General features: G+C 38.8%; 1 protein-coding gene across 1 annotated transcript in view; it reads right to left on the reverse strand.

Moving 5' to 3' along the window:
• Positions 1-1679: 1679 nt before the first annotated feature.
• Positions 1680-25098, reverse strand: part of OPRM1 (opioid receptor mu 1) — a 38643-nt gene continuing 15224 nt past the window's right edge. Inside the window, exons 2-4 of the mRNA XM_065931084.1 lie at positions 6733-7085; positions 5362-5882; positions 1680-1724 (exon numbers count right to left, since the gene is read on the reverse strand). Of these exons, the coding sequence (XP_065787156.1) occupies positions 1680-1724; positions 5362-5882; positions 6733-7085 (919 nt within the window). The remainder of the gene's footprint in view (positions 1725-5361; positions 5883-6732; positions 7086-25098) is intronic.

Below are 25098 nucleotides of genomic sequence, written 5' to 3' on the forward strand. Positions count from 1 at the left end.
GAGGGGAGTTTGGGGGATAATGGATAAATGTATATGTATGGCTGAGTCCCTTTGCTGTCCACCTGAAACTTTCACAACATTGATAATACTCCAATACAAAATAAAAGTTTAGAAAATATTAGAATTCTACATGTCTGTCTGAGTTGTACCTCTTACTGATGGTTTGATATTGTATAATTATTAACCACCTTGAACATTTATTTTTTTCATGTTTACCCATTAGGGTTATTATTAGAAGCTGATATGATAAAACTACTTTTTAATTTGCATGCTATCATATGAGTAAGATACCATTATTATTAATATTATAGTTATAGTTAATATAAACTCTGAATATTAATAATAATCCAGTAGATATAATAGAATTCTCTTTTAAAATATAGTGTTATGCATTAAAAATCAATCTCTTGTCAAAACAAAAATGCATTTGAGAATGTGATTAGAGTGGAAACCACACAGGAAGGCAGGTCAGTAGTGGCTGATGTCTCAGGTCTGAGCTGGACCTGGACAGATTTGAGCAAATGAGGAAGTATTTTGAAGTCAAGTAGAATCCAATGAGGACAATAACAGGGTGATACATATACAAAGAAATTAAACTGCACTGACAGCAAATGGAAAATGAATACCTTTACCTAAGTCTACCTAACAAAGATTTAGTAAATATAAAGACATCAAGTTGAACATAAATCACACATTATGCTGGAGTAGTAGGTTGGACCTTGGAATGCACAAAAAAATATGAGCTCCCCCCCCCCCCCCCCCGCAATGAGCCAGGGCATGACCTCTTTAGGGCACTGAGTCTGGTTCTTGATTTCTTCATCACTAGCATTTATTTAAAATTAGAAGACAAGCATAAATGTAAGAAAATTTTTGAAAGGTGTAACTGGATTAGAGGACTAAGGGCTGGAGAGAAAAAAGTGAAGAATCCCTCCAGTGAATATTTTTCTCTTATCGAAGGGTAAGTATGAAATAAGTCAAGATGTCACACGATCCTTTAGCTTGTCAATCAGTTAAAAGAAAAGGATGATTCTGGCCCCTTCCATATCTCCTAAAATACCAAGAGCCTTCCAAGATCTTTCATGTATTCAGATACTGGAGGCACAAGGAAGAGTGAGGCAGATGTGGTTTGTCCTCTCAGGAAGCTGTGACTTGCCTGTCCCAGGCAGCATGAGCTACTGTAGATGGTGATCAAATGTGGCTACAATGACTTCTGTCTCTACATCCGCATCCCTTTGCAATGTGACTGCAGCTCTGAACATCAACAGGTGGAGTCTGTTTCCCATCCTTTGAATCTAGAACCTGTGATCACCATGGGAACATGCCTGGGCTAACATGAATGACAGAAGATGCGGATCCATGAGGAGCCAGCCATTCTCACTATGGCCACTAGATCAGCTGGCTGACAGCCCAACTGACTGGGGAGAACTGTCTATCTTAGCCCAGCCCATATCACTGATCAATAGAATTGTAAACTAAGTAAATGGCTTCTTTCAGCCAATAAATTTTGGAATGACTTGCTATGCAGCCAGAACTGACCAAGTTGCCCTTACCTATCTATATGACTCAAAGTTTATTCTGGGCACAGAATATATATTCAATAGGTATATTGAATTACCTTAATAACTTTCACCTCTCCACTTGACTTTGTGTTGCGTGGACATGGTCTTAGTATACAGTTGTCAGAATACAGACACCCTGGGAAGGTTTGATATTGGATCTCTGATCTGCAGAATACGAAGTTGACTAATGTGCTTGAAATGTGACGTAGATAGAATAACACATTTCTTGGAGAAAATACAGACAGAGTCAGGACATAAATATCTACAATGGTATAGATTTAAAACAGGCTGTTAAAATGTTAATATGAATCCAGCTAGCTTTGTCTTATAACATGATGGCTCATGAGTTAAAAGAAAAAAGAAAGAACAAAACCTGCCTGTCAGATACTGCATTTGTAAACTAATCAGCTATGTCCTATGTATTCTATGTGCTCAGTTGCTCAGTTGTGGCCAATTCTCCATGGCCTCATGGACTGTAGCCTGACAGGTTCCTCTGTCCATGGGATTTTCCAGGCAAGAATACTGGAGTGGATTGCCATTTCCTCCTCTAGGGGATCTTCCCGGCCAAGGGATCGAACCCATGTCTCCTGTGTCTCCTTTGGCAGGCAGATTCTGTACCACTAACCCCACATAGACACAGCCATAAAGTCTCCAATTTTTTCCTCAAATAGTTTTACCATTTTGATACATTATTGAAGGGATCATCAAAGGCTCATATATTGTTCTAGATGTATGTGGGCAGCTGCCTTGATTCTAATGATGACACATCAGTGGAGATTAGTGAAAGGGATCTTTGATTTATCTTAATTTTCAGATATGTCAGTATGTCTTTTCCCCTTTCCCCAGCAGCGGCTCTTCTCTGTCCAACTCTCCCAGCTGGGCATTTTGGGAAAGCAGCCAGCTCCAGGGCTAATGTGTTTCTGCTGTTATCTGACACTGATGCTGCTTCATAGAGGCAGCAATGAAGATAAGCCCTAATTGGATGTATTTTTAAGGCAAACCTTTTAGTTACTCAGAACAGAGCTCTCCTAATTAGCTTCCTTTTTCCTCTCTCTGGCTGTGCAAGGACCACACTGATGTGGAAACGCAGGATTTGGAGGGGGCTCAAGCACAGTGGCCAGACAGCTGGAGGACATTCATGATGAATTCAGGAAAAACTCTCCACCAGACAGGCTGGGAGCTGTATTGCCAGGAGTGCAAGGCAAGTGAAGGATGCTCAGAGGATCAAATGTGACAAGCAGCCCCGGCAGTAGTCCAGGGTATAAGGCCAACACCCACACTCCAAAGGAGAGGGAAGGAATGAGCCGGTGCTTAAGAAGAAAGAACAAATCCTTTGTAATGTCCATCGTCTTGCTCCAATGGAAATATATTTCTCCAATGTAAAATATTTGAACCATAGTTTAGGACTGAGAGTTTGAAGTTGCATTTGTTAATGTATTATCTTCACCTTAGAGAAAAACTTACTTAAATGCCTACCCTCTTGAAGTTATTCACAAGATTTCCATAGCCACTGAGAAGGAGCACTGATTAGCAAAAGAAACAGGCTTAGAGGTCTTGATGATGAAGGGAAAAAAAAAAGGAGCAGAGTAGGAAAACATTTCTTTCTGGCTTTCCTTTCGGAAATGGAATTAGAAATGAGACATAATAAGTTAATCATTTCCCTTTGGTTGGAATTGGGTCTGCCATCATTACCTCATGCTCCCTAGGGCTTGCCAGTTCCTGGGTTCATGAGCGTGATTTAATATCGAGGGTATGAGGATTAATGCCCCTATGGGCCATATTGCGTTAGTCCTGTGGTCAATTAGAAGGGTGAGCTGGGTTGGGTTGGGTTGGGTGGCGGTAGTGGGAGAAGAAAATGCAGAGACGAAGCAGCTGCATCTTGAGGGAGTCAGGCTCTCCTTCTGGCCCCTTGATTTGACTTCCGGGTGTTTTTTATGAAGCCATCTGTTCCCACGGCTGCTCCCTGATCCTAGAAACTTTATCTAAGCTTTTGACATGAGGATTTGCTTTCATAGGGAGTTTGAATTTGAGCTCTGTATTATAAAATTACATACGCTGTGATCTGGGGGATGCTGGCATCATTATTTGGAAATTTACTTGCTTACATTAATAAGTAAGTGACTGATTTACTTAACAGGTTAGAGGCCAAATTTTCGAAGCCGGAGGCTGAACAGGCACTAGTAGCTTCGAGACAGACGTTTTTCTCTTTTCTCTTTTTTTGATTTCTTGTGTGATTATACTGCTGTGTGTAAATCTGGCCTCTTCCATGCAGTACCCATCTGTACTCTTTTATGTGTAGGGATACATCTTCCAGGAAATAGTCAGTCCTCATGACATTGACCTCAAGGGGCTTGTTGACTGGGCTTCCCAGGTGGGTTGGCGGTAAAGAATCCACCTACCAATGCAGGAGACACGGGTTTGATCCCTGGGTCAGAGGGATCCCCTGGAGGAGGAAATGGAAAACTCACTCCAATATTCTTGCCTGGGAAATCCCAGGGACAGAGGAGCTTGGTGGGCTACAGTCTGTTATAAGACTAATTTAGTTTATAACTAATTTTTTATAATTAAATTTTCATATTAGTTTATAACTAATTTTTATAACTAATGCTGTTATAAAGCTAACTTGGTTCTAAGAAGTAGTAGGTTTGAGTTCAGGTATGAAAATTTACAAGTCAATGACTTAACAAAGGTGGCCATTTGACTTCCTTTTCTCCTTTTCTGTGACCCTGGGAACATCGGCCCCCATTACCACAGTGGGCAAAATGCTGACGCTTTCTCTGCAACCACAGAACCAGAGCAGGACTGGCTTTAGGGAAGTGACAGGGACTTTGCTTGGGGGCAGAGGTAGATGCCACGGAAGCACTGCGGCAGAGCTAGTGGTCACTTAATTCTACACCCCCAGCTAAATTTCCCAGCCTTCCTTGCCCTCGCTTAGGGCTTTGGGACCAGTTTGGGCCAAAGGGCTGTAGATGAAAGTCAAATGTGCTACGTCAAGGTTAAGGCAGTTAAGAGTCTGTGCGCCTTCCCCTTTCTCTCTCTCTGTCTACTCATCCCCACGCTGATCTTTGTTGTCGTCACGTTAGTCGCTTCAGTCATGTCTGACTCTTTGTGACCCCATGGACTATAGCCCGCCAGACTCTCCTGTCTGGATTTTCCAGGCAAGCATACTGGAGTGGTTGCCATTTCCTTCTCCAGGGGATCTTTCCAACCCAGGGATCAAACCCGGGTCTCCTGCATTGCAGACAGACTCTTTACTGTCTGAGTCACCAGAGAAGCCCATCAATTATAAAGCCCATCTCTTCCTGGTGGAATATCCATGAGCTGAAGGAAGGCAGTGTGTCCTCCGCTGGCCTCTGTATTCTAGTGAACAAGAAATAAAACCATTGTATTCAGCTAAAAAAAGAAGTGACAGGGATGTTGGAATGATATGCATGAAACACCTAACATTAGGAAAGATCAGAATTCTAGATTAGGATCTCTCCTTCAATGTGCTGAAGTCATTAATCTTGCATAGACGAAAAGGCTGCGGTGACACAGACTTCTAGCAGATTTATGGATTTCTAATTGGAATGTCTCTATATCTAAATGATTATGTGCAAAATACATAGAGCTCGGTTTATATAATGAAGTGTCCCTTGGCCACAATGATCATAATTTTCTCCTCTCCTCCCTCCCTCCTTGTACTGACCTCAACCCCCGGGTTACTGGTCCACTTCTAATGGATTCTAATGTTGGACTTTAAAAAGCTCTGTAATTTTTATGTCATCCCCGGTAGGTACACCCAGTCCTAAAAGCTGCATACCTGATGGTTAGTCCTATCCACCGTGTTGGCTGTGGAGGGGTGGTCTCTGGTGTTCTGACGAATTCGAGTGGAGTTTTGCTGCTCAATGGTGGAGGAAGTTGGGATACAGAACTCTCTGAAGCATCGTTTGAAGTTTTCATCCAGAAATGCATAAAGCACGGGGTTCAGGCAGCTGTTGGTATAACCTAGAGCAATGCAGAAGTGCCAGGAAACGGTCTGGAAAGTAGTTTCTGGGATTGTGATCAAGGCTTTAATGATGACGTAGATGTGAATGGGTGTCCAGCAGACAATGAACACAGCCACAACCACCAGCACCATCCTGGTGATTCTTCGCAGGTTCCTGTCCTTTTCTTTGGAGCCAGAGAGCATGCGGACACTCTTGAGGCGTAAGATCATCAGCCCATAACACACTGTAATGATGAGGATAGGCATGATGAAGGCAAAGATGAAAACACAGATTTTCAGCAGGTTTTCCCAGTACCACGCTGGGTGAGAGAATGTTAGTGTACAGTCTATGGAACCTAGAGAAAAAGAATTATAAGGAAGAATTAGCAGCAACATTTAATGCTATCATCAGGTGTTAATATTGCCATTTTGCTTTCAAATTTATAGCCTTGACCTGAGCTAACTTGTGGCTATTGATACACAAATCCGGGAAAGAAGATTTAAAGAATTCATGGGAAAAAGTTCAAATCTCTGTTGATTTTTCCAAGTATGTCATTTGGTTGTTCACTTTGATGATGCTATATATCTCTCGCCGTGAGCTCGATTCCCTAAGTTGACGTAAAAATACATCACTGCCAGACTCTATAGGAGTTTCCAGCTACTGGGTGCCTTCCCCACTCTTTTTTTTTTCTTTCTTTTTTGGCTGCCTGAGGGGCTTGTGCGATCTTAGTTTCCCTACCTAGGGTACCACAGTGAAAGTGCCAAGTCCTAAGCAATGGACCACCAGGAAGTTCCCTTAACTCTACTTTTTGATGGGCAGCTTATCATTCTGAAACGAGGTCTAAAAAGATACACTTGTCATGTAGGCAGTCACCTGACATTTTCAAATGAGCCTCCACTTAGTGTTCTTTGGGTCTAAGCTCTAATTCCTCTTTAAAGATCTGTGTTCTTATGCTGCCATTGTTTGGATGAAGTAAGTGAAGAGGAATCAGGAATGAATAGATTTTTGTTTATATTCTCTCTAAAATGTTCACTGGACTTAAAATTTTAGGGAAAAACTCCTACTTCAAAATATTGGAAAGTATTTCATGAGAAAGAATCATGAAAACTACAGTTTGCAGCACACTGGCTGCAAACTTGGCTCGTGACATCACCAACATATTTATCTGTATACTCGCCAGCCCCCAGGCCCACAGCATCACTCACCTTGCCGGTACTTTGTCGTTGCCATGAACATGACAGGCAGACCAATGGCTGAAGAGAGGATCCAGTTGCAGATGTTGATGATCTTGGCATTACGGGGGGTGCGGAAGTCCAGGGCCTTGACAGGATGGCAGACTGCGATGTAGCGATCCACGCTCATGGTGCAGAGGGTGAATATGCTGGTGAACATGTTGTAGTAGTCGATGGAGATCACAATCTTGCACAGGATGGTTCCAAACGGCCATGTTCCCATCAGGTAGTTGACGCTCTGGAAAGGCAGTGTACTGGTTGCTAGGGCGTCTGCCAGAGCAAGGTTGAAAATATAGATGTTGGTGGCAGTCTTCATCTTGGTGTACCTAGCAGATGAGGGAAAAGCAGTGGCAGAGTCAGAAAAAACCCCATCAGTGTGAAATGCAATGAAGTTTTCAGTAAAATAAAAATTGAAAACTAAAAGACAGAAACCAAACAACCCTCCCCAAACCAAAGCAAAAACAATTGCAAGGGTTAGTGGAAAGCATTTTAGATTAGATACAAAGGAACTCTTTCAGAGTACTAGATTGGCCATTTATAATCGTGTGCCTATGGGCTAAGTATACCATTTCTGTACTTATCCGTTTTGTTATCTGTAAAATGGTTATAAGAATAGCTGCCATACTGATTTGTTGGTCTTTTTTTAAAAAAATGTGCCAGGCACTGTGGTAAGTTTAATAGACTCAGGGAGCACTCAGTCAAGTATCCACACACAGGATAATAACACATTTAATTCTAAATAAGTAAGAGAAAATTTCAGATATACAGCTAAAACTGTGGAGCAATGTAATTGTGCAAGAGTGTATATATATGTGGGCTTGCCATGTGGCTCAGTGGTAAAGAATCTGCCTGCCAATGCAGGAGACATGGGTTTGATCTCTGGGTCGGGGAGATCCCCTGGAGAAGGACCTGACCATCAATCCAGTGTTCTTGCTTGCAGAATTCCATGGAAGAGGAGCCTGGTGGGCTACAGTCCATGGAGTCGGATATGACTTAGCGACTGAACAACAAAATAACCGTAGAAGTGTCATTACTGCCAGAAACACTACCCATTTTCAGATTTGGGGGCTTTTGATTTGCTTGAGAAGTTTCAAAGGATGCAAAAGGGAAAAGGTAGAGAAAGTCATTGAACTTGAGGAGGTAAACCAATTTGGCTGTAGCGTGCTTGTGTGCTAATTCACTTTAGTCATGTCTGACTCTTTGTGACCCCGTGGACTGTAGCCCGCCAGGCTTCTCTGTCTATGGGATTCTACAGGCAAGATTAATGGAGGGAGTTGCCATTTCCTTCTCCAGGGGATCTTCCCAACCCAAATCTTCTGAAGTAAAAAAACGAAAATGAAATAAAAGATATGACTTTTAAGACATTTGAGTAATTGACCTTGATGCTCAAGAAGTTTTAAGCTTTTTGATGTTGTTTATTAGCAGAAAATTCCCCCTCAAAGCAGAAAGAAAACAAAAATAAGCCAACCTCCCAAAACGTTGCTAGCTATACCATAGCACACTCAAATGCATCCGTCACCATCTCAGTCAGTAGACGTACATTCCACAGCTTATCTTTAGTAAAATGTTTTATGTTAAATAATCAGTTTCTTTACTGTCTGTTTATGACTCATCATATTTGTAACCTTTTCTTCAGGCTCATCTTAGCCCTACATGCTTATTAATGTATGATTATTTCAGTTAAAAAAGCTTTTCCTCCTCTAGAATGAGATGTTTTGTGAAACAAAATTAGCATAGGGTCTCACATCATTAAAGGAAAAGTGAATTATTTATCTATAAAAGTTATTTCACTTGGCATCTTATGGGAACAATGATGTTTAACTTTCTCCATTTATTCAGAAGCTCCTTCCTCTAAGATAGACAGTATTCTTATCTCAGTTACTCACACTTTGAATCACAGCAATGTATAAAAAGGGGTTCAGCCATTTCCAAAATATGGGAAAGAATAATAGAAGACTACATGTCTGAGAATTCCAATGGCTTCCAGTATAGCTTCAGAGGCTTCAATCTAAAGTGGTAATCTGATCAGAAAAGGGGTCATGCTGTCCTGCACACATGAGCTTTTCATTTTGTTCTGTTTTATGTGGTGGTATGAACATTGCCCCTGGAAAGTGACATGAGTGATTAGACTCACACAGCAAGCTATAGGAGTGTATACGCCAGAGTTAGCAAGCATGCCAAAGAAGGGAGCCGAAGGGAGGGTCACCTTTGCTGTTGTTTACATGGGTGGGTCTGAGTCGAACTCCTGGATGTCAACACACAATCCTTCACCCATCCTTTGGGCCTTTTGCTTCTGACTGAGTTAGATGAAGTTGGTGGCAAAGTGGACAAAACAAACTGGGAGGGATAGGTGACATATTCCCAGAGTGTCTCCCCTGGATTACAGGGCCTTCCTGACATTGATCGTTCCTGCTATAGTCACTGAATTGGGTCTTTTCCTCTGGGTAGTGGGCCAAGCTATTTTTTCCTTCCTAGTTATTCTACAGAAAATTTTCCTAGTATGTATTTTTGAAATTTTGTTCTAAGTGATCGAGTAGCTTATTTGCAACATGAATCCAAAGGAATTGCCATACAACTATTTAAAAATATATGCTCTCAGAACCTTCAATGATTGATCCAGTGGAGTGATTTTTATGGAGCTTTCAGGTGATATATTAGCGAAAGGGCATCAGGAAACCCATTTCATGGGCAGCTCACATATTCTCCTGTGCCCCATACATATCTTTTGTTTGTAAATGCCCTTCCTTGTTTGTGGCTACAATTCCTATTTATTCTCAAACCCGTTCTTCAAACTATTTCCCCCCGTTACCAAAACCTCATTGAATTTTGACCCACATGTGCTAAATGAAGCTACCCTGAGTTAACTACTTTTGCAATGAGATAGGCTTTGTAAACCTTTTGTTATTCTATTGTGTTTTTGAGTTAATTCTTGAGTGCTGATGATCCTGTCTTTGTCCAGAAACAAAAAAGACCAAGGATGCATGAAAAAAAGATGAACTTCTCTGGTGGTTCAGTGGTCAAGAATCCATCTGCCAGTGCAGGAGACAGAAGAGATGCAGGTTCCATCTCTGGGTTTGGAAAATCCCCTGAAGGAGGAAATGGCAACCATTCCAGTATACTTGCCTGTATAATCTCATGGACAGAAGAGCCTGGTGGGCTACAGTCCCTGGGATCATAAAGGGTTGCAAAGAATCAGACACTATGAGCATACACCTACCCCCACCCACATTGCAGAATCCGTCTTGTCAGTTTCGTATAGCATCACGTGCTTCACACGGCTCTCTACCGATTGTAGAGGTTCACAACAGAACCAACTGGGATGTACAGGATGTTTTTACTTTTTGGGGGGCTGATTTTCTGCCCTTTGATGTTTTTGACAAATGGAGCGTTTCTTTTCTTATACTGTTTATTTGTGAAGAAAAAAGCTATTTAACTCTGTGAGGATTCAATGAGCCCCTTTTCTATGTTCACCATTGTGCTTGGATACTTTTTCACATCTGTCATGACTTTTATATCCACTTACATCATTGACTCGATGGACATGGGTTTGGGTGGACTCCGGGAGTTGGTGATGGACAGGGAGGCCTGGCGTGCTGCGGTTCATGGGGTCACAAAGAGTCGGACACGACTGAGCGACTGAACTGAACTGAACCCTCACATAGAAAAATTCAGTTTTAATGGAGAAAAAAACCTTAGAGTGTCATCTTTTTATACTCATGATTAATTGCATAAATCCAATGAAATAAAGTCACTTGTCCTACATTTCAAGTTATTATTTAGAAGAAGAAAGTAGACATATTGAGTAACCACCTGAATCTCTCTTCTATTATCTAGACCATTCTGTTGTCTCAGGCAAATATGTGTGTGTGTGTGTGTGTGTGTGTAAGAGAGAGAGAGAGAAAGGTTGAAAACAACCAAAACCTATGATACACTCTCATCAGGCATTAACACAGAAAGAGATCGTATATTAGTTTATTATTTTCTGTTAAGTTCTCCACTAGCTTAGTGGAGAAAACAGGAGATTTCTCACTTTACTATAAAATATTCTAAAACATTTCATTTACATTTATTTCAAGTGGTCTTATGTGGTCAGTGAACAAATTTCCAATGAGTTTATATTAGCAAAAGGAGACAGGAATATTCTCAGATTTTGGAGCCCTGCAGGCAGAAAAATGACTATTGTTTGCTAATTCACCTCAGAAAAGAAGCCCAAGCTAGGTTTACAGGAAATTAAACAAAGACACACTGCCTCTTTCTGCCCCTGTATCACGAGAGAGTAGCAACCATGGGTCTTTTTGATTGAGTGGTGCTCTCTCTTCATCTACACCTACTTTTTTTTGCTGTTGTTCTCTGTATTTCTACTTTCTTCTTATTCCATGATCCATTACAATTCAAGGAAAAAATAGCCTTCAGATGGAACAGGGACAAAAATCTGCTTTCTTCAGGCAATGTATGTAGTTTATAAATAGAAAATGTGAAACAAATAACTGATCATGTTTTTATTTTTGCATTTGGTGCTAGAAAAAATCAGAGTAAAATGTGTGGCTCCTTTTAATAATTGCATAGAATTCTTAAGGCACTAGAATCTAATATATTTCTATTGTACTCTGGCTAATCTCATCATTTCATTCTCTTTTGGCTTCCAATTTGCCTGTTTTCTTTTTCATTTCTTTTATTTTATTGCATGCATTTTAAAAGGCTCTTCAAATCCTCTTGTTGGAATTGGAAACTGCGGTGGAGGATTGGGAGAGAACAGGGAGACACATCAGTGCAGAGGAAAGAAAATGAAAGCAGAGACTTCCATTATGGCCAAGAGACTCTGTTTAATAATTTTTTGCATTATGCCCTTTGAAACTGCTTATTTCCTGCTTTTTTTGTTTTTGATTTCTGAAAATTTTACTCTAGCACATTTATCTCATCAAAAGTTTATATGAAAAAACATGTTTTTCCTTGATTCCCGTATTCTGTGATAGATAACATTGATGTATTATAGAAAAATATTATGATGTTAAATCCTCTGATGTGCGTAAACCATTGTCATTGAATGAAATATTCTTATCTGTGACTTTAGGTTTTTATTTCCTGAAGTATTGATTTTATCTCTTTAGACCAAATTACTTGAAAAACAGTATTAGAACATCTACCTCAGCTTTTGCTTCATAGATAACAATGTTTTATTTTTATTCTAAAAGACTAATTTTTAAAATTTAGAAATACTTTAGCTTTCACATTTGAGAGTGCTAAGAGAAAAGGAAATTCTCTTATTTTAGAATCTGAAAGTTTTGGATATAAAAATTATCAAATGTGTTACCACTAATATCAAATTATGATATATCCCTAGGCATTTCTTTAATATTGAAGGAACAACAAAGAAAACTTCAAAGTATAATAAAACAATTATATCAATGTCAATATTAGAAAATTGCTTTTTGAAGAAGCTCAAGCATGTGCTGTAGATCATACATTTTTAGAGAGTGTGGACTATCAGTAGAATTATTATCTACTGCACTGAGTGTAACAAACATAAAATTTCTTGTGATGATATTGTGCATATAACCACTCAATGCAAGTATAATATGAAAGACAGCATGAACAGAAACATTTAAAACCATAATAGATTATCCATTCAGCATAGAATCCAGCACAAGACGGGCACCAGTAAATGAAGCTGAATACAGGAAAAGGGCTTAGGTTACTTTATTTTTTTATGGTAAGATGAAACAAATTTTTTACAGGAACCAATGGCTTTTGAAGTAAAAGTGACCATGGAATAATTTCTTTTGCCTTGCCATTCGGTTGTCAAATTGAGAACTTTGGTCACAGAAAGTCATGGAACGACGAGAAGTGAGGTCTGAGAGAGGCTTTGAGGATCACATCGTTCGGTCACCTTCTTTTATGGTGGAAGAAACTAAATATAGAGAGATGTACAAATGTTTGAGACCTTTTCTCTGCCCTGCCCTAGGCTCCATTTAAAACTGAAATTACCTTCTGTGCAGTAACTGCATTGCGTGCCTTGTGTATTTCTGGATGTGCATTGCTCATATACTCAGCCACCATGCAGTTAAAGCAAGGTAGGCACGCAAAGGTTTTTAATCTTCTTTTCAAAGATGCCCATGCTGGGAGTACACTGGGAATTTTGAGATATTTTCTCATTATATTGAATGTGGTAGCAGAACCATATTTTTTAAGGAGAACCAAGTTTGCTCCTTTTCCTTTTTTTACTCTCTTACAATCCATGATTTAAACCTATCAATTCCATGTAGTTGACTTACAACCTCTCTCTCAAGATCCATCACTACATTTCCAGGTTTTTTTCGGGACATCTGTAATCTGCTCTAGGCTTCTCAAGTGCAATGATTCTCAAAGTGTGCTTATTCTTTCTTACACACCACAAACACCTTGACCATCACCATCATCACAATCAGTAATAGCAAAATAACCAATGACATCATTGAAGAAGATGTAACGAATGGTGAGTTGAGATAATTAGAAAGGGAAAAGCTAATTATATTTTTAGAAATAGAGAGTAAAGGAGGAAGGGTGAAATAGAACTCCCAAATTACAGCATGCAAGAATGGATAGAGAGTAATATCATTATTTAACAGAGAAGGAGAAGAAGAAAAGGAGATTTGGTTTTGATAAAGAGTTCAATTTTGAGTGTATTATATTGTGTAGCAAAAGAAACATAACTATTATACCTGAATATATGTTTGCAGCTCAGCTGGGAAATTTATTTATAAGTCATCAAGTTCTAGATGGTATTTCCAATCATGCAAGTGGATGAAATTGCCTTTCTGTATGATGAAAAATGTGAAGAATGTTGAAGGCAGAGAACAAGTTTCATAAAAGGCCAGAAAAGAAGAGAGGGAGAGAAGGAGAGAGGATATGAAGAGGTTATATAATGATACAATACTTCAGGATGTGAATGAGAAAGAAATGAATTTTTAAAATGTCAGAGCCAGACGAGATCGGGCGCGTTCAGGGTGGTATGGCCGTAAGGATGGCTGCTATCCAAAAGTCTGCAAGCAATAAATGCTGGAGAGGGTGTGGAGAAAAGGGAACCCTCTTACACTTTGGTGGGAATGCAAACTAGTACAGCCACTATGGAAAGCAGTGTGGAGATTTCTATATGACCCAGAAATACCACTTCTGGGCATACACACTGAGGAATCCAGATCTGAAAGAGACACGTGCACCCCAATGTTCATCGCAGCACTGTTTATAATAGCCAGGACATGGAAGCAACCTAGATGCCCATCAGCAGATGAATGGATAAGGAAGCTGTGGCACATATACACCATGGAATATTACTCAGCCATTAAAAAGAATTCATTTGAATCAGTTCTAATGAGATGGATGAAACTGGAGCCCATTATACAGAGTGAAGTAAGCCAGAAAGATAAAGAACATTACAGCATACTAACACATGTATACGGAATTTAGAAAGATGGTAACGATAACCCTATATGCAAAACAGAAAAAGAGACACAGAAGTACAGAACAGACTTTTGAACTCTGTGGGAGAACGTGAGGGTGGGATGTTTTGAAAGAACAGCATGTATATTATCTATGGTGAAACAGACCACCAGCCCAGGTGGGATGCATGAGTCAAGTGCTCGGGCCTGGTGGGCTGGGAGGACCCAGAGGAGTCGGGTGGGGAGGGAGGTGGGAGGGGGGATCGGGATGGGGAATACATGTAACTCTATGGCTGATTCATATCAATGTATGACAAAACCCACTGAAAAATAAAAAATAAAAAGTTAAAAAAAAAATAAATAAATAAAATGTCAGAGCCAGAAGCTAGTCTGTGGAAGAGTCTTCTAATCAGAGGACACACTTTTGTAAATGAGGGATTTGATTTTTTATGAATATCCAACAAAATGGCTCTTTTCTATTATTATTATATTCGATCATATAACATAAAATGCATTTATTCATAGACTATAATATTGATGTCAATTGTTTGAAATAGAATTTATCAGAATTCTTGCTTCTGAAAGAACATGTTTGTAGCAGTACCACAGCTACAAGTATGTCTATATGTGAACCCATATATTTTATATATTCTAATATATTAAATCACATTTATACCTAATTTCCTTATAAATCTTATAGCTCATATAAGAAAGAAATTTGATAGAAATTTCCACAAATTTAACAGTATTAAAAATTACAATTTCAATATAAACTTGTAGAATGGGAAGACATTTTTATATAGTCTTAATAAAAATAAATTTTGATCAACGAAGCTAGAGAAAAATTAAATTATTTTTCTACTTTCCTATAGAAAGTGATAAGGCAAAATTGTTGTCAAAAGGCTTTAAAATATCTACCAATCTGTGAATGATATATAATGTGTCATTATCATTTTAATTAAAATTTTAATGATTACTCTATAGGTTGAAAATAATTTAATGTATTCCTTGATGAGTTATATTGCCTTTTGTATTAATTTGTTTTTACTTTTTGCCCATTTTTGGATCATGTTTTAGTTAGCAATTAAAATGGATACTGTAAATATTTCTTCTCAGGCTGCTAGTGTTTAATTTTATTCATCATGGTTTTGTGTTTCTTAAAACTGTCAAATTTAATTCCTTTATGGTGTGTGTATGTATGTGTTTTGAATCTATTTTTCAAAGACTTTTCTTATTATGTGGTTGCTGAAACATTTTTGAAATTTCCTTTTAATAATTTAGAAATATAGATTTTCTTCAGAATGTATTTTTGATTTTTTAAAAAAATGTGGTGCTTGCATATTGTAAAAATAAAAAATATAGGAAAACACAAAGGAAAAAAAATGGAATGCTATAATCCAGAGATATAATTTTGGCTAATGTCCTTCTAAATTTCTTCTTATACACGAGAAGAGTAACATTCATTTATACCGGCTACTGGCTTGGCATTGCACTAAGCAAATTTATAACATTGAGGGGAGAGGCACTTTATTGTCCCCATTTTACAGATGAGCAAACTAAGCCTCAGAGATCGGATACTTTACTCAAAGTTATAAAGCCCGTAAGTGATAGAACTGGAGTTACCCTGGGTCTGTTCACTCATCCATGCTGCCTCCCTCTAACACACAGAGGAATCCCTCAGGTAGAATTTGAGTCCTGCAGCTCTTCCAAGCCCAGCACATAGGAGACACTAAAAAATGCTTATTTTTATTTGGTTATCTAAAAAACGTATTTGATCCATATCAAAAAACCAGCTGAACAGAACTTTATCCTTGGGATGAAAAATGACAATTCCTCTTCTCCCATCACATTTCTATTGTTCATGTGTTCATTTTCAGCATTTGTAACTTGCCTCTGAATTTATAATTTGAGAGTAAAGTCATCAGTAGCCCTTAGCACTACTGATCTCTCTGTTTCATCATTTACTCTTTTCAAAAGGAGTAACTTACCCAGTTTATGTGTTTAGGATAAAGAGTTGGTTATGTACAGCTCTGCCACTTTTCCTATCTCTTTCTGAAATTCAGCTGCTAAAAGGGAACATGTTACATTCCACTGATCCAGGCTCCAAATTGTAAAGGGGCTGGTCCCCACATGGGGAGGTTGCCAGTGGGCCAGGCCTGCGGGATACTGTATTTCATTCTGGGTTTATACTTAAGAAGCCATTATTATTGCATAACTACGTCACATCAGCTAAGTATTTTTCAGTAATAGAGTTGACTTTTTTCTTTGCTGATTCATCTTGTACTATCTCTCAGTTGGTTCAAACAGCAGAGAAAATAGGAGTGACATTTAATAGGACTGTTTAAACATTCATATTGCCTACCGGGAACTTATCTATAATTTTCAAAAATTGATTTCATTGATTTATTGATTTTTAACTTGTATTCTTTAAAAAAAAAAGAAGAAAGATTTCTGAAAGGTGTTCTGGAGTAGAGGGGCCAAAAGTAAAATCTTGTGCCTGTTCTCAGTCATCTTAAAAATGAAAGATTATTTTGTATTGAGTATTTAATACAGGCAAATCTTGTAATATTTATGAACTTGAGAATACATTTCAACCTTTTGCAAAGCTTGCACATGAAATCTTCGTGCTATGTGATATATGTGTGGATTTTATTATGATTACCTGTATTGTTGTTTTTCTGTAAGTTTGTGGAGTATAGCAAACAGACTCAATCTGTATTCTGCAATGTGTCTGTCTGAACGACAGGATCAATTTCCCTGACCCTAAAGCCCACATCTATACAATTTCTTTAAATTTGAAATTCCCGTTTATCTCATGTTTTTAAAGTATTCCCCACTCCATGAGAACAAATCAAAAATAAATTATACCTCCCCAGCCCATATCATCTTATCATTCCCTCACTGATCACCATTTTTCCCCCTCTTCAACTGCAGAAGGAAAAGAGTGGATGACATGTGAAAGTAGTGAGACTGAATGATAGAAAGAAAAGAAGCCACCGACAGCTTTCAGGAAGCAAGTCTAGTTACTGACACCTGGGTTGTGATATTTCTTTGTGGAACACAATTCTATAGAATATCAACCTCAGAGGAGACCTCTTCTTGATTGATTGTGATGCAATAAGACAAAAACAGGTGGATCCTGTAATCATGCCTGGTAAGAGATAAAACCAAAATCACCCAGAACCATAAAAAAGGCAGACATCTCCCTTTCCTGGTTAGCATTAATTGACAATTGCTTATTAGTCAGTGATAACTCTAGCCCTACTCTGTTAATTCTGCCTCCTATATTAAAAAAATCTTTGATGCCCATGTATCAAACTCCTCTTGCTCTGAGACAGCATCTTATCTAGACAGAGCTCTGCTTTCTTGAATCCTCTTCTAAATCACCAAACAAAAATTAAAATCCCTGTGATTTTGCTGCAGCAAAACTAATAAGTCTAATATCATTTGCCTCTAGGTATATTCCCAGGGGCTTTTGGCTGGTAAGCATTGATAGTCGAGTGTGCTAGCATCAGGAGGGATCAGCAGCAGCAGGCCAGCAGCAGTCAGCAATTGGGGGAAGTCTTAGGAATCTTCCAGTGACGTCCATGGATGGGCTACAGGGCATGGTAGCTACAACAGCTGCCTGCACCCTTGCGATCTTGGCAAATATATTTACCCAGTGTCTTCTGTAGCAGGCAGAATCCATTCCTGGTGGACCTAGGGGCTTTGAAAGCTTACATTGGATACTATCTCACCTTTTTTTTCAGTGTTCCTCCCCTCTCTCAGAGCCTACGATCATGCCCTGCTTCCTTAGCTGCATCCTCAGGGTGCTCCAGGTTAAGTCCTCTCACCTGTGATGCATTGCATCTCTACAAGGACTGTTCAATGTGCCCAAGTAGGTCTAGATGTGCCCAAAGCAAAGACCTACTTGCCCAATTGTAGTCATCTGGTTTATATTTATCAGGTTTATTTTCAATATCTTTCAGAGATATTTTGAACTTTAAAATGATTTATCATTTAAATCATTCCCTGGGGCTTCCCTGGAGGACAAGTGGTTAAGACTTTGCCTTGCAATGCATGATCCTTGATTGGGGACCTAAGATCCCACATTTCTTAAGGTCAAAAATTCAAAACGTAGAACAGAAGCAATACATAACAAATTCAATGAAGACTTTAAAAATGGTCCACTCAGGAAAAAAAAAAGTAAAATGACTATCTGATGTTCTTTTAATTAAAATCTTAAGTGTTAGGAGCTTAAGAAACAAAAATCTTACCTTTCAAGGTAAGACTATAGTTTTGTGGCAATTCTCCAGTCATACCAATTGTTTACTTAATCTTAAGAGCAAGGCCAACCCTATTTAAACACTGCATCTACACAAGAGCGAGTAACTAAAACTACCTTGATTTTGTTAATTTTCCCCAAAATTGACTTCTTAATCACGTTAGGAGTAAGACACTCCAGCATAGCATAGAAGAAAGAATATTGGATTTGGAAGTAGGATACACAGGTCTGAGGGGCTTCCCAGGTAGCTTAGCTGGTAAAGAATCCACCTGCAATGCAGGAGACCCTGGTTCAACTCCTGGGCCAGGAAGATCCCCTGGAGAAAGGATGGGCTACCCACTCCAGTATTCTTGGGCTTTCCTGGAGGCTCAGATGGTAAAGAATCTGCCTGCAGTGTGGGAGACCTGGGTTTGATCCCTGGGTTGGGAAGATCTCCTGGAGGAGGGCTTGGCAACCCACTCCAGTATTCTTGCCTGGAGAATCCCATGGGTGGAGGAGCCTGGAGGGCTGCAGTCCACGGGATCGCAAAAAGTCAGACACGACTGAATGACTAAATACAGCACAGCAGACAGGTCTGAGCACCATGTCCTGTGATCTGGGGGAAGAGCTGAGCTTCAGTTCTCACAACTGTAAAAAGATGATAATATCACCACTAAAAATTACCATTCAAACAAATTAAATTATGATGGTTTCAGGTGTTATTTTTTGAGTATTATAATTATAGGTGGTATTTACTGAATGATTACTCTGGGTTAGGTATTTCTGTAAGCAGTTAACTTGAATTTTCTTAATCTTTGTAACAGATGTATAAGGTGCACATTATCACTTTTTTTGTCGATGAATAAACCAACTTTTGTGAAAGTTAAATAACTCTCAGGAATAACTGTGGCAGAGGCAGATTTAAATCCATATCTGTTACAGTTTGTGCTCTTTGTTATATTACACTGCACAGTATGTACCATGTGATATAAGCTTTCTATGTGAGAAATAATAACTTTTATAAAGTACAGTAAGTCTTACAAACACTTATATATACCTTTGTGTAAATTGATGCTCACAAAACTCTTACTAGTACCTAAAACAACTATGATTATTACCTTTACTTTTTAAAATGAAATTTCTTTTTAAAAAATGTTAATTTAATTGTATCTTTTAAAAAAACTTTGGCCACACCGTGTGGCATGTGGAATCCTAGTCCCCTGACCAGGGATCAGATCCAGGCCCCCTGCGTTGGAAGTGTGGAGTCCTAACCACTGGACCGCCAGGGAAGTCCTTATCCTTGTTTTAAAGGGAACTGAACTTTAGAACAGTTGTCAAGGACAAAAAAAGGCTTGACATCATACACTTGAAATATTTGGGTGCTTGTTGCTATGCAAGTAAAATGCCTGGATGGTTTGAATTTTTTTTACTGGGAGTGTGAGTATGTGTCCTGTAGATAGAACCCTTCATTGCATTTAATATTAGCACAACATGTTGGAGAGAATTATACATTAGAATACTGTGTAGGAAGTTGAAATAAGAACGTTCTCATTGCTCCTGAGTTTTGCACCAGAGATTTAATTAAGATCCGTGAAGACTCAATTTAAAATTCCATTTGTCAGAACTGTTGATGAGCATTCCCTGTTTATCCCCTTTAATGTGTTATAGCACCTGCTGATATCTAAATATTTTGGCATTCAATTAATTTCTGCAACAGTAACTGTCCAGAATCTTTTAGGACCAATTGAAGGAAATATGAAGGTAATGCAATTAGTGCCTGGAGATCTTGGTTTATGTAAAATAGTGTATTTATAATAACTGTTTTCCACCCAAGAAGTATATAATCCTTTATAATTTAACTATCATGCTGACCTGGGATTTTTATAGGAAACAAAAAACAATGTGCTGAGATCTTTTAGAAAGTATTTTCAGGCAGAGAGATTTTTGGTATTTTTCCTTCCCCTATGGAGATTTCAACAGTACTTGTTAGCAGAAAATATGATTCATGAATAGACTAGTTATTTGGCAAAGCAAATAAGCCCCATTAATTTTTAAAATTTGAAAATTTAGGCTTGTGGTGCAACAAGGGCTATTAAATCAATATAGAATTATCTTTCAACTTGGACTAAAATCACTTGGCACTAACATTTTTAGTCACAGATTAATGTATTTTAATATAGGGAAACTGCAAACATGATCTTGAATTATCTTTGATGAAAAAGCTCTTTAATGCAATATTTTATCACTTTTCAGGATTATCTATTACTTTTGAAATTTTCTCCTTTTATTTATTTTCTGTAGTTTTCCTTATACTGTTGTAAATCCATTTTTTTTTTTAGAATCTGAGAAATAAAGAAAGTAAAATACAAATCACGTTTAATAGGTAAAGACATACTTTGGTGACATTTCATGTTTAACACTATTATGATCAAAGTTATATATTTCACATTTCTTCTAGCTTAATACTTATATTGGACTTTATGTATGAAATAGAATATCAAGCATTATAGCGTGTTTTTAATTTTCATAACTACATTTATATTTTCAAAATAGCTTTTTTTCATCATAAAACCCTCTAAGTTTCAACATCGAGTCAAACAAGCATTTACTTAACAGCTTTTTATTTTTGCCAAATACTGTGCTGGGCAGTGGTTCTCAACTGAAACAAGTGTTGGAGGGGCATTCAGCATGGTGAGAGACGAAAAACCAGTATTTTCCAAACAGTGTGTGAGGTTTTATGGCATGGTAGCTGATGATGCGGCAATGTTGAAAGAAGTATCTCCCCTATATTCAGGCTTCAAGAAAGTTACCATTATTCAACATTTGTTTCATCACATGTAGAGTGCCCAGGGAAGTATTACATTTGCTTCTGGAGTCACATGCCTGGCTCAGGCTGCCAAGGATTTTGATTCTGATTGCGGCAGGAAGGGGTTAGTAGAAGACTGACTGTAAATAAGTCTGTCCATTGTTTGGTTTTCAGAAATAAATGTAAATCTAGTTGTCTTCCAATTAGTCTGTTTCCTAGAAACAATTACAACCCGGTGTTAAATGCATTTAATTTAGAGATTTTACTACCATTTTGGGCTTCCCAGGTGGCTATAGTGATAAAGAACCTCCTTGCCAATGCAGCAGATATAAGAGACACAGGTCTGATCCCTGGGTTGGGAAGATCCCCTGGAGAAGGGCATGGTAACTCACTCCGGTATTCTTGCCTGGAGAATCCCATGGACAGAGGAGCCTGGTGGGCTCCGGTCCATAGGGTCCAGAGTCTGACATGCCTGAAGAGACTTAGCACGTATGCATTATCATTTCAGTTGTTCAGCTACCCAGTCGTGTCCAATTCTTTGCGACCCCATGGACTGGAGCATGTCAGGCTTTTCTGTCCATCACCATCTCCCAGAGCTCGTTCAAACTCATGTCCATTGAGTCAGTGATGCTATCCAACCATTTAGTCCTCTGTCATCCCCTTCTCTTCCTGCCTTCAATATTTCCCAGCATCAGGGTCTCTAATGAGTCAGCCCTTCACATCAGATGACCAAAATATTGGAGCTTCAGCTTCAGCATCAGCCCTTCCAATGAATATTCAGGATTGATTTCCTTTAGAATTGACTGGTTTGATCTCCTTGCAGTTCAAGGGACTCTCAAGAGTCTTCTCCAACATCACAGTTCGAAAGCATCAATTCTTTGGCTCTCAACCTTCTTTATAGTCCAACTCTCACATCCATACATGACGACTGGAAAAACCAAAGCTTTGAATAGACAGACCTTTTTGGCTAAGTAATGTCTCTACTTTTTTAATATGCTGTCTAGGTTGGTCATAGGTTTTCTTCCAAGGAGCAAGTGTCTTTAAATTTCATGGCTATAGTCACCATTTACAGTGAGTTTGGAGTTCAAGAAAATAGTCTGCCATTGTTTTCATTGTTTCCCCATCTATTTACCATGAAGTAACGGGACCAGATGCCATGATCTTAGTTTTTTGAATGTTAAGTTTTAAGCCAGATTTTTCACTGTCCTCTTCACATTTATCGACAGGCTGTTTAGTTCCTCTTCACTTTCTGCCACAAGGGTGGTGTCATCTGCTATCTGAGGTTATTGATATTTCTCCCAGCAATCTTGATTCCAGCTTGTGCTTCATCCAGCCTGGCACTCCACATGATGTACCCTGCATATAAGTTAAATAAGCAGGGTGACAATATACAGCCTTGACATACTCTTTTCCCAATTTGGAACCAGAACATTTTTCCATGTCCAGTTCTAACTGTTGCTTCTTGTCCTGCATATAGGTTTCTCAGGAGGTGGGTAAGGTGGTCTGCTATTCCCATCTCTTTAAGAGTTTGGGAATGATTGGTTTGTTATGATCGACACAAAGACTTTAGCATAGCCTTTGAAGCAGAACTAGATGTCCTTCTTGAATTTTCTTGCCTTTTCTATCATCCAACAAATGCTGGCAATTTGATCACTGCTTCCTCTGCCTTTTCCAAATCCAGCTTGAACATTTGGATGTTCTCAGTTCATGTACTGCTGAAGCCTAGCTTGGAGAATTTTGAGCATTACTTTGCTAGTGTGTGAGATGAGCGCAATTGTGCAGTAGTTTGAACATTCTTTGGCATTGCCCTTCTTTGGGATTGGAAGGACAGGATTCCAGTCCTGTGGCCACTGCTGAGTTTTCCAAACTTGCTGGCATATTTCATTTTGCAGATAGTAGATACTTATGCTTTTTACCGGTTTATTTTCTGCTCTATGAAGTGGGACTTCCGATTCTTGGCCTAAACTTTGTGCTTTTAAATATCTGTGAAATGGTAGGTCCATAGCAGAGGTCAGAAAAGTCCCTTTAGTCACTTAGGGTGACCTCTCACATGACACAACACCAAGATGAATCCATGGCTGATTCATGTCAATGTATGGCAAAAACCACTACAATTAAAAAAAAAAAAAGATGGATCTGAGTTTCTCAGTCTCACGTTATCTTGTGACTTCTCTTCTTCCACGTCCTGGGAAGAGCCTCACTGCCATTGTTCTAATATCATAGCTACTGTCGTCTCCTTTCTTCTCCTGGGGAGCCATATATCCATTGGTTTTTCATGGAGAAAAAGAAACTTGTCCATTGAGGATTCCTCTCAAAATGTTTGTCAGAGTTCAGTCCATCCTATTGATAGAAGAAGCAAAATTCCATGCCCTGGTCCTCTCCCTGGATAATTCATGTTCTTCAATCTGCTTCTAAAGCGTGGAAGGTGAAAGGAAGTAGAGTGGAGTCTATGGGAAGACTTTGGTTGTAGAAGTGGAATAGAATAGGATTCCACATCTTTTCATAAGGACCTGAGAAGCAAAGAAAGACTTAAAGGCGAGAGCCATGTGTGAGAGGGAGGCTTGTCAGTACTTCGACATCTGTTTACCTTATTTAGGCTCTCTGGAGTGAATACTGACGTGCTTGGTTACTTTCACTTGGCAGTAATTCCAGTTGACTTGCCCCTAGCCTGTCCGTCTGGTGTTTTGCTCAGTAGAGAGACAGAGGAATGGACTAAGATGCTTTTCTTTGAATTTAATTAGGCAGATGATTTAGCAGGGTCTTTCAGTCAAAGTGTATCTTTTCTTCCCAATTGAGTCTTCTCAAATTCTTCCAGAATTAATTCTTCCAGATTCAATTTTTCTCAGTCTCTCTTATCTCTCAATAACCCCTCCCCCATTTGGATTCCTGGGGATGGTGAAGTTGGAGAAGGAAAAGGCCAGGACTCCACAGACCCAGGTTCTCGTCTCAACCTGAATATGGAAACTCTTTTTGCTCCCCAATTAAACAAAAACTGCACATGTTATAAGAATTTCACTTTGTAAAATTACAAGTTTCTTTTGGCTATTAACACTCAGAGAAACAATGTTCTACAAGTTCTTATTTTGGCAAACCAGAAATGGGACACTGAAACACAGAGGGCTGAAATAAGCATGGCATTAACATAACAGTATAATCAGTATAATTCAATGTACTGAAACATTTCAGCTCCATTATGTCCTATTACCCTTTGTTACTGTGTTAAATTCAGGGGTAGGAGAATGTTTAAAAAAAAAAAAAGATACTCTCATTCTCCAGGAGCTTACAATTTTGCAATTTTGTAAATTTCGGGTTTTTTTTTAAATGTAAAAAGGGATCACCGAAGTAAAGGAAAACATGAGAATGGCCTGGCGTTTGGCTGAATAATAGATTCAAAAAGCCTTGTTTGATCTGTCACTCACAGTACTGAGATTGGCATCCCGGCTGTCTCCTGATCAGTTTGTTGATGTGAATTGTTAGCATATGCTGCTCACAGCATAAAATGATGCTTCCAGGGATCAAGGGAAAGAGTACCTCTGTATCACAACCGAGTTTTTGTAGTTAGAAGTTCCACAAACAATTAATGGATTTTATTATTATTATTATTATTTTTCAGGTTGAAGGGCAGACTCAATCAGAGACCTGAATCCAGTTATTCCAGAGACAGAAGCTCAATCCAAAATGTCACAGCTTAATACGAAGGAAAAACTCCAGATTTTGACCTCTCAAAAGTCAAGTTTCCTATTTACTTTATTCTCATTTCAGTGGGGGCACAGCCAATCAATAAAGAAAAAGTCATGAAGAGGTTATCAATTAGGGAACATTCTGGCAAGTATGATAGGTAAGGTAGGATAATAGGCTAGTCAGTCATCCTAGTG

This window comes from Muntiacus reevesi, chromosome 3 (assembly GCF_963930625.1).
Source record: "Muntiacus reevesi chromosome 3, mMunRee1.1, whole genome shotgun sequence".
In the NCBI taxonomy this organism is placed as follows: Eukaryota; Metazoa; Chordata; class Mammalia; order Artiodactyla; family Cervidae; genus Muntiacus; species Muntiacus reevesi.